Here is a 16380-nt window from a genome sequence, read left to right as displayed (position 1 = left end):
AAAAAAATAAGTACATGCATTAATTTTTTACATTTCTCTTTCAGCAACCAACGCTGCTACCCATGGTTGGAGAGTGACAGTTCAACCGCTGTTGTGATGGTTCAATTATTTTCTGAGTGTCTTCACTTATTACATCAACAATTTAAAGGTATGATGCATGCCATTATTATTACATAGCTATGCTAGTCTCATTTTTCCTTGAAAAGAGTTCATTATCTAGGCATAAGTCAGGACACCATATCATAAATATATAAGTATGCTTTATTTATGTATTTGGTTTTCCTAAATTGTGCCACATCATGTTCATGCTGGCCACACCCTGATCTTGCTTGCCAAAACCATTGTAGAAATATCTCTAGATAACATGGTCTGTTTTGAAAAAATAATTGTGTACCTTAAATAGAGGTTCATTCCTAGTTCACAGTAGTTGATGTAGAAGGATATAACTTTCAAAACCTTTTTTCCTAGTCCTGATGCAGTTGGGGTTATTGTGCAGTTCTCTAATGAATACCCAGTTTGCTGCTGTAGTCGCTAGGTTCTTGGTTATTATTACATTGCTCATTGGTTTCTAACCTCATTGGGTGCTACATTTTCTTATTTGCGTCTTGACTTTCCAAAGTGCAGAGTTTAGTAGAGGTCCGGGGTTCCCAATATGGGGTGCCCGCACCGCCAGGGGGTGCGAAATGGCATTTCTGGGGGTGCAACAAAGAGGGAAAGTATCCATTGTATGCGCAATAGGAACCCACCTGGACGTTTGGTAGGGGGTTCAAACATTAATCAAACATTTCCTAGGGGTTCGAGCATAGAAAAGGTTGGGAACCCCTGGCATAGGTACTGTATCACTCAAGGAAGAGCAACCTGCAAAGGCCACACTCCAGTTACAGCTCTATCTGCATCTGTATTTACAACATCAAAATGCAGAACAGTAAAAATGAAGATGAACACAAAATTCATTTCTTAGCACCATTCCAGTGTTGAGATATTGACCCATAGAATTTCAACATGCTTACGCTGTAAGGTGCTATAGTTCAAAGTAACATAGTAGTCTAATAGTCATTTTGTTCTGTTGGGTAAAGATTGTAAGTTCTCAGCAACCTGAAGAACACTTGAGCCTTCAGTCTCTTCTATGGCTTTGTTCACTGTCCCTAGTCAGTGAAACAATGGTGCCATCCAAAATGCTCTAAATGTTTTCACTATTATATCATACGCCTCGTATGTTCTATAGTCATCTGGAATGGTATGCGTGGTTTCACTACAGTATAATACATTTGTTGTTTGCTGTCGTTTCTAAGTGCCCTTCATTCAGCGAAGGACTACTCAATGGCTCTGTGTGTTGGCACATAACATTATCTTTAAGTTGCAAAATAAAGTTGAAGGTATATGTCCTTAATACTTACCCTAATGGTTTCTCTGGAGTGTAAATAATTCACAGGACTATTATGGAAGAATGGGATTGTACTTCGATGCCCACTACTTTGGTTTTTTCAGTTAGTCTGTGAAATGTTGTAAAATGACCCAAATTGTAGCTTCCATTTTTCACTTTAATCCAAATAAATAACAGGTCATTTATTTAAAACAGATTTGTGATAAAAGATAGTTTGGTGTACACTCATAAAAGATTCACAGTTTTTAGGGGGATAACAATTTAATGGGACTCTCACTTCAAAAATAATGAAACTTAACAGTCTTTTGCACATTTCAAGAAGTGTCATCTAAATGGTTCCCCAAATCTATATCACTTTGTTCACGCCATTACAGTTTAATTCAGCACTATGCTTCCTAAATTCCCTGCTGTATGTTTCCAATGAACAAGACATCATTAATCAAACAGCACCAACATTTGTGGATTTTCTTTTCCATCATAGAAAGAGTTTACATAAGAGGAAGCAATTAATGTTCTTTTGGCCATGACACATTGCTGCTCTGAATACTCAAGCTTAAAACTCTTTGTTCCATGGAGTGTACAAACTGTATGTATCCATCACAAAAGCCTGAATGTCTGACTGTTGACTTGTTCAATTTCTTTATCTGTCCATGTCTCTAACACACTGCCCATGTCTCTAACACACTGCCCAACAGGATACTCTGCTCCAGATTTTAAGTACTGCTTAATTATGCATGTTTATAATTTCGGACTTATTCATGTAGAGGTATTAATGGAACTAGTGAGATCTTGATGAAGTGTTGTTTGTTTGTGTGTTGTTAATAATTTGTGAAAATGACCATTACATTTAGTCACAACTTTCCACATCTAGGTGATATCTGCGATAATGCATTTGGGCTGGGAGGCTTAAAGGCTTGATAAAAGTCCTAAGCTCTTCAAAGCACCTAAAACCTTTACGACATTTAAAAAAAAACTAATTTCTTGTACATAAAGGTTTGCTTGTAGTGTGTGTTTAACTTAATATGTTTGGATCCCCAATTTGCTGTGGAGATATTAAAGGACTGCTCCTCATTAAGGATTATATTATTTTAAGGGTAAACTTTTTCTTTATGCAGATAAGCTTTTGCCAGGCCAACGAGGCATTCTTTGGTTGCATATAATGCATTATTGTGAAACCTGTGCTGTTCCCAATATGCCAGAGTTCATTCTCTACACTTACCATCGAGAGTACAATAAGCTTTCCTGGAAGGACATGCATCCAGACCAGGCTCTGATGGAAGAGTTTTTCAAAGTAAGCACATGTCTGATATTGATTGTATTTAATATTCAGAAATCTGTCTTCCTTTTAGTGTACATCATGTAATTGTGAATGAAGCGTATTTTCTTACAACAATCCTGAGCTTTATTAAACATTGACTGTTGTAGAAATGCCTGCTTGCACATTCTTTTTCCCAGCATCCATGATAAATTGTGCTTTTAGTTTGTATTATTTTCTTTTACTTGTATTCTGCTTTCTAGCTTAACACTTTGCTATGACACTGGCTTAGCTCGAAGGAGCAGTGGAACCCTATAAACAATGCATTTTTAGATTACGAAGACAATCTTCATGACGGGGGGCTCTATGTATTGCATATAGAGCAGTGCAGGGAGTACAGCCAGTTGAAGGCCATATTACAGAAACCAATATGCGATGAGGATGTGCAGTAGAAGTATGTAGTTATAACAGTATATTGCAAAGTATACATATTGCACATATTTTCATTTCACAAACTTGCAGTCTCATTTACATTGAGATGAAACAATTTCAAAGAATCATACTCTTTTTTTGTGCCGTAGCTAAGATAAAATCCTATCCTGACTACAATTATGTGCGTGTTACAAGTCAGCTCAACAACTATGCCAACAGGTCACATTCCCCCTCCTAAATGCCTTCTTAAATTTCCTAAAGTTACTGTAGCAATATGGCAAAGCCTCAATCACATCTGGAGTAAATGTAAATCTGAAAAAAACATTTAGTTATAGATTCCTTACCTTAGAATTACCCCAAGGCGTCAGACTGAGTCTGAAAAGTTTTTCGTCAGCAGTACCCCTGCGCGTCGAAAGGTGGTGTCGGTCGTGGTCGCTGGGATGAGGTCGCGGTAGCTACTTAGACGCCACCCTCACGCGCTGACGTCAGTTCTTTCTTTTTCCATGCCAGCCAGCGCAGATCCGGAGAGAGTGGTACTTCCAGTCACTTTTTGACTGACTTTTTGCCGACTTTTGTCAATGTCGATTTTGAGTCTTCGACTCCTGGTGCACATAGGGATGCACGGTTTCAAGGTTTGCGGCTCCTGCAGCTGACTGATGTCGGTAAAGGATCCGCACAGCATGTGCCAGTTTTGCCTGGAGCGCGACCACAACCCCAAGTCCTGCTCCGACTGCCAGACCATGAATCTGGAGTCTTTGCAGGAGCGGTCCAGAAAGCTTCTCGAGGTCCGGCAGTCGGCTCCACGCCGTTCGAGGTCCCGGTCGCGTGGGAGGTCAAGGGACCGGTCTCGGAGCCACCACCACCAGTTTTCTTCCAAGTTTTCGCATTCCTCAGGTAAGTCGAAGCACAAAAAGAAGTCGAAGAAGCTCTGTTGCTCTTCGACTTCTCCTCGTTGGTTGGCCGACGCACCGACGGGATGCGGGTGGTGCCCCTCCCGCGGCTCGGCGTGCAGAGCCCCAAGGATAAACTCCGAGTTTCACCCCCTTCTCGGGACCTTGAGCGACTCCTGCTCATCTTAATACATTTTACGAAGCGATGCATGCCATCTTTGGGCAGCCAGACTACGCAGGCACACCTCCGGGACCCTAGGATCCAGGCCTGGATCTGGATCAGCGCCGGTCGACCTGATTACACCTCCCCGGGCCGATTCCACTGGCATCACATTCGCAGCCAACGCTGGTTGTGTCCCCAGCCGGCATCGACCCCGGGCTCCACACCATTGTAGACACAGAGTCGGACAGGCATCATTCAATGCCGGATCCGGTTCAGACGGGCACTTTTGAGCTCCTGTTCTACCCTGGCTATTTGAGATAAGATTGGCAGCCACAGGAGAGTGAGAAGGACTGGGAGGGGCCTAGGGACCCTTTGAATGACCAGCGAGGTAACGGACCGGACTGGAGAGAGGAACTGGGGGAAGCCAGTGGTCTGGATACCTCACCAGACCTTGGCATGTTGTCTCCTCCTACTGTGGCTATGGAGGAGGGGGCATCTTATGCCGTGGTGTTGCGTAGGGCGGACGAGGCTGTCAACCTCGAGCTTCCTACGGTGGCAGTCAGGACTAACCTCAACCGGCGGCGAGCTCTTCGGAGCACCCGCTACCTTTTGGGCACCTGGTCCAGGCCCAACAGAGGGGCTCCTGTGGATAGGATGATTGCCCGACGCAACCGCCCGGCTCCGGGAGACCCCACTTTTCTCTCCCAACACCCAGCCCCTGAGAGCTTGGTGGTCCAAGCTTCCACATCCAAAGGCGCATTCCCTAACGCACCACCTGATAGGGAATCCAAACAGCTGTACTATCTTGGGAAGAAGATGTTTTCTTCCTCCAGCTTGGGACTGCGGTTGTTAAACACCGCATGTCTGTTGGCCGTTACACCCACTCCGTGTGGGATACGGTGGCGCAAGTGCTGCCCCAGTGCCCGGAGGAGGCCCGGGGTGTACTCTCCTGTGCTGTTGCCGAGGGGAGAGATGCAGCACAGTTTACCATTTGCTCTGTGCTGGGTACCACCGACTCGTTAGGCAGGACTATTTCCACGTCGGTAGCCCTTCGACGCTACGCCTGGCTGAGATCGACTGGCTTTTCTGGCGATGTCCAAGCTACCCTTCTGGATATGCCCTTTGATGGCTGTCACCTGTTCGGCGACAAGGCAGACAACGCACTAGAGCGCTTCAGGGACTCGCGGCTATGGCCAAGTCCTTGGGCCTCTCCACCACTCACCCTGCGCAGTCTGCCTTTTGTCTTTCGTTTTCGTGGCTAAGGAAAGGGGTGCCCCACCACATTCCAACCAGGGCCACAGGCCGGTACAAGGTGTTCAGCCCCTCCGCGGCGGGGGACGTGGGAACCACTATCGTGGTTCTGAGGGCCAGCGAGCAGGCCAGACCACCACTGCCCCATCTGCAGCAGCCTTCATATCCTCCTAGTTCGACTTTCCGAGGCCACCAAACGCCAGTGGGCGGCAGGATTCGCCATCACCTCCCCCACTGGCGCACCATCATGTTGCACAGGTGTGTTTTGCAAATAGTCCCAAGGGACTACTCCCTCCCCTTCAAGACTACCCCCCAGCCATGCCACCTCAATACCATCGCATGTCGGAGGATCATCTGGTCCTTCTCCAACAGGAAGTTACGGCTCTCTTGGCCAAGGAAGACATTGAGCGAGTTCCTGCCCCAGAAATAGGCAGTGGTTGCTACTCCCACTACTTTCTGGTGCCCAAGAAGGACAAAGGCCTGCGTCCTATCTAGGATCTTAGGAACGCCAACCGCTTCCTCATGAAGGAGAAGTTTAAAATGTTGACGTTAGCTCAGGTCCTGTCTGCCCTCGACTCTGGAGACTGGATGGTAGCATTGGACTTGCAGGACTCCTATTTCCACATCCCTGTCCTGCCGGCCCACCCGCGTTACCTGCAGTTCACGGTAGGCAATGATCACTTTCAATGTACAGTGCTCCCCTTTGTCCTTACCAGTGCCCCTCGGGTGTTCACTAAAGTGATGGCGGTAGTCGCAACTCATCTGCGCAGACCATGGGTTCCAGTCTTCCCCTACCTCGACGAATGGCTGTTGAAGGTGGGCTCGCCCCAGGCTGTCGTCTCCCACCTCCAGACTACAGCCGAACTCCTGCATTCACTCCTCCATCAACGTGTCGAAGTCGCAACTGACTCCCACTCAGAAGCTCCTTTTCATCGGAGCGGTTCTGGACACGACGCAGTTTCGGGTCTATCCTCCCGAACAGCGAGTCCGGGATATTCAGGCTATGATTCTGATCCTTCAGCCTTTATCCCGGGTTTCGGTCAGGATGACCCTCCGGCTACTGGGCCTGATGGACTCCTGCATCCTGCTGGTTGACCATGCCCGATGGCATATGGGGGCTCTGCAGTTGGACCTGAAGTTCCAGTGGGCACAACATCAGGGGAATCTGTGCGATTGTGTCCAGATCTCAGAGGGCACTGCACACCAATTGCAGTGGTGGCTAACGAACCAGGATTGGGAGGAGAACATTTTTCTTAGTCATGATATGCTCACCTGTTTTGTACGAGGATAATACCTCACCTCACCCAGTCACAACTCAGGCATAGGAGGCCCGCCCTACCAAGAGAGGGAAATAACAAATGTTGGTAGGGTGAGGTGAGGTATTATCCTCGTACAAAACAGGTGAGCATATCATGACTAAGAAAAATGTTCTCTGCTAAATATATACAACTGATGAATATATTTGAATGTGTGCGAACCTAGTGGGTCCACGTTATGAATGAGAAATAGCTCAAGAATCACAGGATCATTTTTACATTTGTATTTTGAGCACAAGGTGTTTGTATTGTTTAAATGTGAGCACAATGTGTTTTTCCGTTACAGGAGTCAAAGGGACTCTGCCTGTACGTAGGAACAATGTCATATAAGGTTGTATTTATTCCAACTTTTATTCACCTTTTCACTCAACAGTGAATTGTAGTTGCAGTAGCTATACAGTTCGTTGTTAAGGTCCTGAAGAAAGCCTATGACCAACAGTCAAATCAGGCTGAAACATGTCAACCACACTGTGAGGCAGCCTATTTGTACAGAGCTGCTTCTTGCACGTTTTTTAATTAGGAGTACTAGAGATATGTGGAATAAAAGTGTTTTTCTCTTTTACCTCCTCTTTAAATTCACTCACATGCACTGCACACTAACACCACCATAGATTTTCCATCATTTGATGATCATGTTTATTACCATGGAAGAATTGGTCTTTTCTTTCTTTCCTTCCTGTATAATCTTTTTGAACTGGTCAATACCCGAGCCACATGGTTGTCCTCTGTGATCAAGAGGTACAGTGGTGGGTAGGAAGGAGATCCAGATGACACTGACCGCTCTGGTATTTGATGGAAATCCTACTTCTTGCGAAGGTCTTTCCTTCTTGTTGAGGGGTTCCTTATAGTGCTCTTTTTGTCATTTGGTAATTTAGTCCTGTTTCCCACTTGTGGACCACCTGACTTTTTTATATGTTAACTTGGCAGCCAGGCCTCCCTCCACTAAGACGGTATACGCCTGCAGATGGAACAAATTTGTGGCATGATGCACAGCAAAAGCTGTGGATCCCCTTTTCGCCACTCTTTTTTAGGTTCTCTTGTTCCTTCTTTCTTTGGCCCAGCAGGGCTCTGCTCTCGGCACTCACAAAGGCTATTTCAGCCTTTCTTGGGCTTCCTGACCAGCCTTCTCTTTTCAGGTCCCCTGTTGTAAATCACTTCCTTAAGCGCATTATTTCATCTTTTTCCTCCTGTTCCCTTTGTAATGCCCACGTGGGACTTGAATTTGGTTCTTACAGTTCTTATGTGAGCTCCCTTTGAGCTGCTACATAACTGTCCTCTCAGGCTTCTGATTTTGAAAACTGCCTTTCTGGTGGCCATCACCTCTGCGCGCAGGGTGAGTGTGCTTTCAGCTCTTTCTTCTAAACCTCCTTTTCTGACTGTTCATCCGGACAAGGTTGTCCTTAGAACTCATCCTTCCTTCCTTCCCAAAGTGGTGACTCCTTTCCATATTGGACAAACCATCACGTTGCCCACCTTCTTTCTGCCTCGGCATCCTTCCAAAGAAGAAGAGAGGCTCCATCATCTGGATCCAAAGCGTGTGCTTTCCTTTTACATGGATCGCACAAAACAATTCCGGGTGGATGACCAGCTCTTTGTTGGCTACGTGGGTGCCAAAAAAGGTCGGGCCGTGCACAAATGGACCGTTTCTAAACGGGTTGTTTTGTGCATTAAAGCTTGTTATTCCATGGCAAAGAAGTAGCCGCTAGTGGGGTTGCGCACCCAATCCACCAGGGCGACGGCGCTACCACTGCTTTGGGACGTGGAGACTCCCTTAATGACATCTGTAAGGCAGCTACGTGGGCATCGCTGCACACATTCATAAGACACTACTGCCTAGACAGCCAAGTCCGGAGAGACAGCTACTTTGGCCGTTCTGTTCTCCAGGACTTTCTGGTGTGAACTTGGTTTGCAGACCCACCTCCGGGGTCGGTATTGCTGGGGTATCTATTCTAAGGTAAGTAATCTATAATTAACTATTTCTTTTAGATGAACAAGTTACTTACCTCCGGTAACGAACATAGGTTAGTTATAGATTCCTTACCGCCCCACCCACCCTCCCCGTTCTGCAAAATGACTTCTAGGGTTAAGGATTTCCTTTCAGGGCCCTCGTTTTGTGCACCAGGGGTCAGTGTCTTGCATGGCTCTGTGCTTCTGACGTTGAAAGTCGTGTACAGAACTGAAGTCAGCGCACGAAGGCAGCATCTAATTAGCTACTGCAACATCATCCCGGCGACCACGATGCCAGCGACGAACGTGGAGCTGACCGACGCCACCTTTGGACACGCAGGGGTATTGCTGACGAAAAACTTTCCGGATCCAGTCTGATGCGTGGGGGTAATTCTGAGGTAAGTAATCGATAGCAAACCTATGTTTCTTTTAGATATATCGTTACCAAAGGTAAGTAACTTGTTCAACATAGGCAGAACTGCTAAAACATTCCCAATACCTACTGACCTTTGTCCTCACATCACTGTTATGCAGGGTGGGCATAACATAAAAGTATATCATAACTGTGAAAAGGTATTACATCAATGATAAAAAAAAATCCTTGTTAAACTCTTAAGGCTTCATACCTGATGGTTCTGAAAATCTGAATTTGAAAAGTATGTTACTTTGTTCAAGTAAACTTTCAATATACAATTTTAATATAGAAGGAAAGAGACTAGGGACAGACAGTTTAGGGTAGTAAGAAGAAGATGGAGAAACAAAAAAAGAGGGGATACAGGGATATGCTCTATAGCCCCTTAAGTTAAAGTAAGATAAAATTAACAAAACAAAAGGGAAGACTTAAACAAAGTAGCAAATAAGGTAAATAGCTACAAATGCAGACAAAAAAAGTGTCAAGGAAACAAAAAAGGGTAAAAAAAGGAAAATGGAATGAGTAGCTAGGAACCGGCTGAAGTAATATAAATGCTCTAAAGAGGAAAATTAAGTTCTAAATTACAGCTACAAAAATGTTGTTTACAGTGTGAAATTACTGTGCTGTATTATATTTGCAGTGAAAGCAAGTAAATTCAACGGACAATTTTTTTTCCTTTAGTGAGTTGGAGGAGTCAGCCTAGCTTTAAGTCCTTCTCATTGAACGCAAGTTAGCAGGGTGTGGATTTGTGTGGAAACGATTCAGCGGGTTAGAGCATGGACAATTTGTCAAATCGTAAAAGTGTAATAATTTCAAGATACCTAAGAATATATGAACAGCTTGTGAGAAGTGGAGGTTGCTAGCACCGTTTTGCATGAGGGTATTAAGGCTAAGGCACTGTTGAGAGTAACAGAGTTACTGAATTCAGCATATGAATGAAGCAGTAGCAAGAACGGTTAAGTCTTCTGGAATCCAAAGATTGCACAGAGGTTGTTGCTGGTGTCTGAGAAGCCTTCAAGGTGTATATTCCCCTGAGAGTTCCACAGATGTAACTAAACAGTAGAGAAGAACATTGATAGCACTGGGGGGCCTGATGTGTAAATCCAAGAATTAATGATTCCTAAATAATAATTATCTGATAGAGACTTCTAGTTCCAGATTCCTTACCTTTGAATTTCCCAGGCGTCAAGCTGGATCAGGCAACTTTTGCTAAGCAAAACCCCTTTTTCGTGACGTTGGGTGTTTCCAATCGGCTCTGCGAGACATCGTCGGCGTCATTAACATTGATAATAACATCGGGGTGCCTATATATACGCCACCCAGGCGCACCTACGTCAGGTCTTTTATTCTTGACTTTTGTCTAAATTTTGGGATTCCGACTTCGTGTGCGAGGGATGTCTTTGAGGAAGACAGGATTCAAGCCATGCAAGACTTGTTCCCTCATGATGTCTCTCACCGATCCCCACCGCGTATGTCTGTGGTGTCTTGAGCGTGGCCACGATAAGAAGTCGTGTTCGGAGTGCCAGGCAATGGCTCAGAAGACCTTGAGGGAGTGTGCAATGAAGTTACTCGGGGCCCTGCAGTCGACATGAGTTTACAGTCCTGATCAAAGAAGAGGAATTCGCGGGACCGCTCACAGAGCCCATACTCCTCTTCCTCCCATTTGAGGTCCTCGGGACACTGGTGGAAGAGGCATAAGAAGGAGGAGTCCATGCAGACTTTGTATTCACCTCAATTGGCATCTGTCGTCAAGATAGGTAAGGAGCACCGACGCTCTAGGCATGGTTCCGCGGAGCCAGAGTCAATTTCCCGTCTCCCACCCTTTCCGGGAGCTAGAGTGACTCCTGTTCAAATGAAAGAATTTTACTAGGCTATGCAGCGCGTATTTCAGGGGAACAACACTGCTGGTGAGCCTTCGGGCCCCTTGGAGTCAGAAGGGGCCCCATTGGAATCAACACCGTTGGCTCTGGCCACTTGGTGGGGCCTCAGGGATCCAATTCTGGATCCGGTTCGAAGTCGGTCGTGCCAACACTACCTTCCCTGATGTTGAATCCGAAGTCAGTGCCTGCGACGTCGCGATGCCCGTCGGTGGCGCAAGCCCCATCTTCATCCCCGACGACACTGTCCCGGATCGACGCCGATTCCGACGTTGGCAGTACCCAGAGGTTCTATGTTGACGCCTGAGCACTTTGAGGATGTGCTAGGCTCCAGAGAGGAAAGGAGGGGTCTGGGGATGCTCTTGAAACCCAGGAAATCTCAGAGGAGAATTTGGACTGGTATGGGGAACTTGGGGATGCCAGTGGACTGGATACTTCTCCAGATCCTAGCATGCTCTCTCCGCCAACAGTGGCTACGGAGGAGTGGGCATCCTATGCCATGGTGGTTAAGAGGGCAGCCGAGGTCCTTGGACTAGAGCTGCCCTCGGTACATGTCAGGACGAATCTCCTGACTGCGGTGCTCCAATTTGGGGCTTACACTTCCGATCCCCTGTTACCCTTTAATGATGCATTTACGGACGTCCTTTTGGGAACATGATCCAAACCTGGCACTGGGGCTCCTGTGAATAGGACGATTGCACACCGCCATCGCCCCGCACCGGGCGACTCAAAGTTCCTCAGCCAACATCCCACCCTAGAGAGTTTGGTGGTGCAGGCCTCTACGTCCCAAAGCGCATTCCCTGCGTTCCCTCTGGATAAGGAATCCAAGAGGCTGGATTAATTTGGGAAGAAGTTGTTTTCTTCCTCCAGCCTAGCATTGCGGTCAGTGAATACTGCATGCTTATTTGGCCGTTTCTCCCATTCCGTTTGGGAGACAGTTGCGTAGGTCCTGCCACAAGTCCCGAGGAGGCCCAGGCTGTGCTCTCCCAAGTTGTCAAGGATGGGAAAGATGCAGCAAAAATCACCATACAGTGTGGCCTAGCTACGACCGATTTGTTAGGAAGAGCGATTTCAATGGCGGTGTCCTTGAGGTGCCACAACTGGCTTCTCTGGCAATGTCCAAGCCAATTTGATGGACATGCCCTTAGATGGAACCCGCCTTTTTGGGGAAAAGGCAGACTCTGCCCTGGTCAGCTTCAAGGATTCTTGTGCTACGGCCAGATCATTGGGCCTCTCCTCCACCCCTGTGAGCAGTCTTCCTTTTGCTCCTTTTGTGGCATTCGAAGGGGTTTCCTGCCACGTCAACCTATCCCAGACACCGTCCCGCATAGACTGCCCAAGCCTGGCGAGGACGTAGACGCAGTGCATTCCAAGCTTGGAATGGAGGCCAGAAGTCATCTGCCACACTGCCCACAGCAGCCACAGTCTCCAAGCACTCCTAGTCTGATTCTGCGGGACCACACTACTCAAGTTGGTGGGAGAATTCGTCATCATCCCCCCACTGTAGATCCATAACATCAGACAAGTGAGTCTTGCAGATCGTCCAGGAGGGCTAGTCTCTGCCTTTTCTTTTCCTTTCCTTTCCACCTTTCATTGTGCCAAATCAGAAATGGCTAACTGAGGATCATTTTGATTTGCTTCAAGTGGAGGATACTGCTCTCTTGGCCAAAGGAGCAATAGAAAGGGTCCCTGTTTTAGAAGTAGGCAGTGGCTGTTATTTCTGCTACTTTCTGGTTCCGAAGAAGAACTGTAGTGTGGTTTATGGGCCTCTTTTTGCGTGCATGTTAAGTTAGCATGGCTTATTAGGAGTTTAAACGCCATTTTATCTTTTGCTGCTTTTTGCACACGACACTGCTTAGCTATTTTTGCAGAGTTAGCTTTCACGAAGGTCTACACATGGGAAAAGGTTTGTTTTTCGACATCTCTAGACATACATCATGCCCCCATTCTGTACAGTCAGTGCTGAGCCGCCAAGGTTATCATATTGTGCGAGCCTGCTTACCGGCCTTTCAGTGTAACACATTCTAGACACAACATTTTGGCAGCTGCAAGCCGCGTAGGATTCTGGCGCCTTTATCATAGCACACTTGCCATAATTTCACACACATTCCAGGCATGCAGAGAGACTAACCGGTCCTGATGTAGTTTACACTTACTGAACGGACAGGTAAACGGGGTCCCCCTAACAAAGCTCAAGAGACCTTCTATAGTTTTATAATACATAGTTCCTAGATAGGGAGGGTGTTTAAACTAGGCGCTTTTTATCACCTGTTAGCACTATTATTGTAATATGATTCCTCCTTTTGTATTTGCTGACCATATTATTTTTAATCATATGTATGCTTATGTTGACTAAAATACTGGGCTTGAGATCACGTCGTTAAAATAAATATTTTAACTTTAACGTGTCTCCTCTTTACTCCTGTTGTGGACTGTTATGAGAGTATAACAAAAGAATGTTCTCACTTCCCACCATTCCTGAGATGGTCCTTAGTTGCATGTTCTAGGTTGTCTAAGTATTGGTTTCTTTGCTATAGGACGAGGAGCTAATGTGACGCTGATTGCTAGTCTGGTAAGGGATTTTGGGTACTAAGGTGAGTTTTTGGCACACCCTAATTCACTGAGTTCCTGAGTCTCTGTGCACAGTTCTGTGTCTGAGAAGAATCCCTGCAACAGAACAAGGGACTTTGGCCAATTTTAGATCTTTGGACCGTCAATCTCTTCCTCAACAAGAAGAAATTCAAAATGCTTACTCTGGCTCAGATTTTGTCTACCTTAGACCAGGAAGACTGGATAGAGGCGTTGGTCTTGCAGGACACGTATTTTCACATTCCCATCCTGCCGAGCCACAGGCGTTACCTGCGGTTCAAGGAAGGGCACAAGCACTTTCAGTTTACCAAGCTCCCTTTCAGACATACCAGTGCCCCTTGGTGTTCACCAAGGTGAAGGCGATGGTCGCAGCTCATCAGCGCAGGTTTGGGGTGTCAGTCTTCCCCTACCTCGACAACTGGCTGTTGACGGCGTCCTCGCCCCAGGCAGTCGTCGCTCACCTTCAGACTACGGTGAACCTCCGGCATTCGCTAGAGTTCTTTATAAATGTGCCAAAGTCACACCTGACTCCTTCTCAGATTCTTCCTTTCATTGGGACACTTCTGGACATAGTGCAGTTTCGGGCCTATCATCCCGAGCAGCGAGGCCAAGATATTCAGGCTATGATTCAGATATTTCAGCCTCAATCCTGGATTTCAGCGAGCCTGACTCTGAGGTTGTTGGGACTCATGGCCTCCTGCATCCTGTTGGTGAGACACACCAGATGGACTTGAAGTTCCAATGGGCAAAGCATCAGGGTAATCTCACCAATGTGGTTCAGATCTCAGTAGGACCTGCGAAGGATCTGCAGTGGTAGTTAACGAACCGCGATTGAGTCAGTGGCAGACCTCTCCCCCTTCCCCAGCCTGAGGCCATCTGGGAGAGGTGGAGATCAGGGGACACTGGTCTCCGGCAGAGATGGAGCTCCACATAAATGTATTGGAGCTCCGAGTGATTCAATTGGCATTTAAAGCATTTCTTCCTTCTGTCAAAGGGAAGTTAGTGCAGGTGTTCGCAGACAACATCATCACCATGTGGTACTGCAACAAGCAGGGCGGGGTGGGGTTGTGGACCCTTTGTCGAGAGGCTCTTGGTCTCTGGACATGGCTGTAACAGCAGGGCATAACCCTGTTGGTTCAATACTTGGCAGGGTCTCTGAACACCAGGGCGGACAAACTCAGCCGTCGATGTCTAGCGGATCACGAGTGGCATCTCCAGTCGGAGGTGGCGCAAGGTATTTTTCAGCAGTGGGGAGAACCGTGGTTAGATTTGTTCGCCTCCGAAGAGAACGCACAGTGTCAGCAGTGTCAGCGCACTGGAGTTTCCAAGCGACTATAGCTTGGCGAAGCCATTCGCTGTGAGTGGAGCTCAGGTCTGTTGTACGCCTTTCCGCCCATACAACTCCTGCCCATGGTTCTGAAGAAGATCAGAAACGACCAGGCCCAAGTCATTCTTATGGCTCCGGACTGGGCGAGGTGAGTCTGGTATCCAGAGCTTATGAGAATGAATGTCGATCCTCCGATCAGGCTGCCCCTTCTGTCGCAGCAGCAGGGGAGTGCTCCCCACCCGAACCTATCATCTCTGCGCCTCCATGTGTGGGGATTAAGCGGCAACAGTTGATAGCTTTTGACCTTCCTCCTGAAGTCTGTAACGTTATTCTAGCAGCCAGGTGGCTCTCCACTAAGACGTTATACGTCTGCAGTTGGCAGAAATTTATATTATACCGTAAAGAAAGGTCCATTGACCCTCTTTCTGCTTCTCTCTACTGTCCTTTTATTCATTCTAACCCTTGCCTAGCAGGACTCTGTCTTAGGAACTCTCAAGGGTTATCTCTCTGCTCTGCCTGCTTTTTTGTGGCTGCCAGACCAGCCCTCTCTTTTCAAATCTCCTATTGTAAATAGAGTTCTAAAAGAGCTGGTCCACTTATTTCCACCCACACCCTTTGATATGCCACAGCGGGACCTTAATTTGGTCCTTGGCTATCTAATGTGTGCACCATTTGAACCTTTGCACAATTGTCCCCGCCGGCTGTTGACCATTAAACAGCCATCTTAGTGGCAATTACAACTGCCGGGAGGGTGAGTGAGTTGCAGGCATTATCATGCTTGCCTCCTTATTTTATGTACTTTCCTGACAAGGTGGTGCTGTTCACCAGGGTATCTTTTTTGCCAAAGGTTGTGACCCCATTCTATCTGGTCAGTCCATCACTTTGTCCAGCCGCATCCCTCTAAGGAAGAGTAGCATCTCCACCGACTGGACCCAAAAAGAGTGTTGTCGTTCTACCTTAACCGCACAAAAGAGTTCCGGGTGGATGACCAACTCTTTGTGGGGTACATGGTAGCAAAGAAGGGAAGGGAAGGGAAGTGCAGAAAAGGACCATCTCTCGCTGGGTCGTTCTCTGCATTAAGATCGGTTATACCCTGGCAAAGAAGCAGCCCCTGAGGGATTAAGGGTCCATGCCACCAGGGGAAAAGCTGCGACTATGGCCTTGGCTCAGGGTGTCCCTGTCCAAGACATCTGTCAGGCAGCGACGTGGGCATCTTTGCACACATTTGCAAAACATAACTGCTTTGATGACAAGTACACAGGGACGAACATTTTGCCCGTTACTGTCCTGCAAGACTTTTTAGTTTAGGAAATGAGTCCGCAACCCACCCCCCGGATGGTATGGTTCGGGTATCTTATTCAAAGGTAAGAATTCTGCAGCTAGAAGTCTCTATCAAATGAACAAGGTGCTTACCTTCGGTAATGCATTATCTGGTAGAGACTCCCTCTAGCTGCAAATTCCTTACAGCCCCACCCATGCCTCCCCGCTTTGCGGACTGATAATTTAGGGCTAGGGTTTTTCTCCTTTTTGAGGCCCT

At 46.9% G+C, this 16380-nt stretch overlaps 1 protein-coding gene across 1 annotated transcript in view; it reads left to right on the top strand.

Moving 5' to 3' along the window:
- EPG5 (ectopic P-granules 5 autophagy tethering factor) overlaps positions 1-16380 on the top strand; it is a 582198-nt gene that overhangs the window by 465065 nt on the left and 100753 nt on the right. Inside the window, exons 35-36 of the mRNA XM_078674745.1 lie at positions 45-148; positions 2500-2675. Of these exons, the coding sequence (XP_078530871.1) occupies positions 45-148; positions 2500-2675 (280 nt within the window). The remainder of the gene's footprint in view (positions 1-44; positions 149-2499; positions 2676-16380) is intronic.

Source organism: Lissotriton helveticus, chromosome 2_1, assembly GCF_964261635.1.
Source record: "Lissotriton helveticus chromosome 2_1, aLisHel1.1, whole genome shotgun sequence".
Taxonomy (NCBI): Eukaryota; Metazoa; Chordata; class Amphibia; order Caudata; family Salamandridae; genus Lissotriton; species Lissotriton helveticus.
The sequence above is the reverse complement of the archived record's forward strand: the minus strand, read 5'-3'. Positions and strand labels throughout refer to the sequence as shown.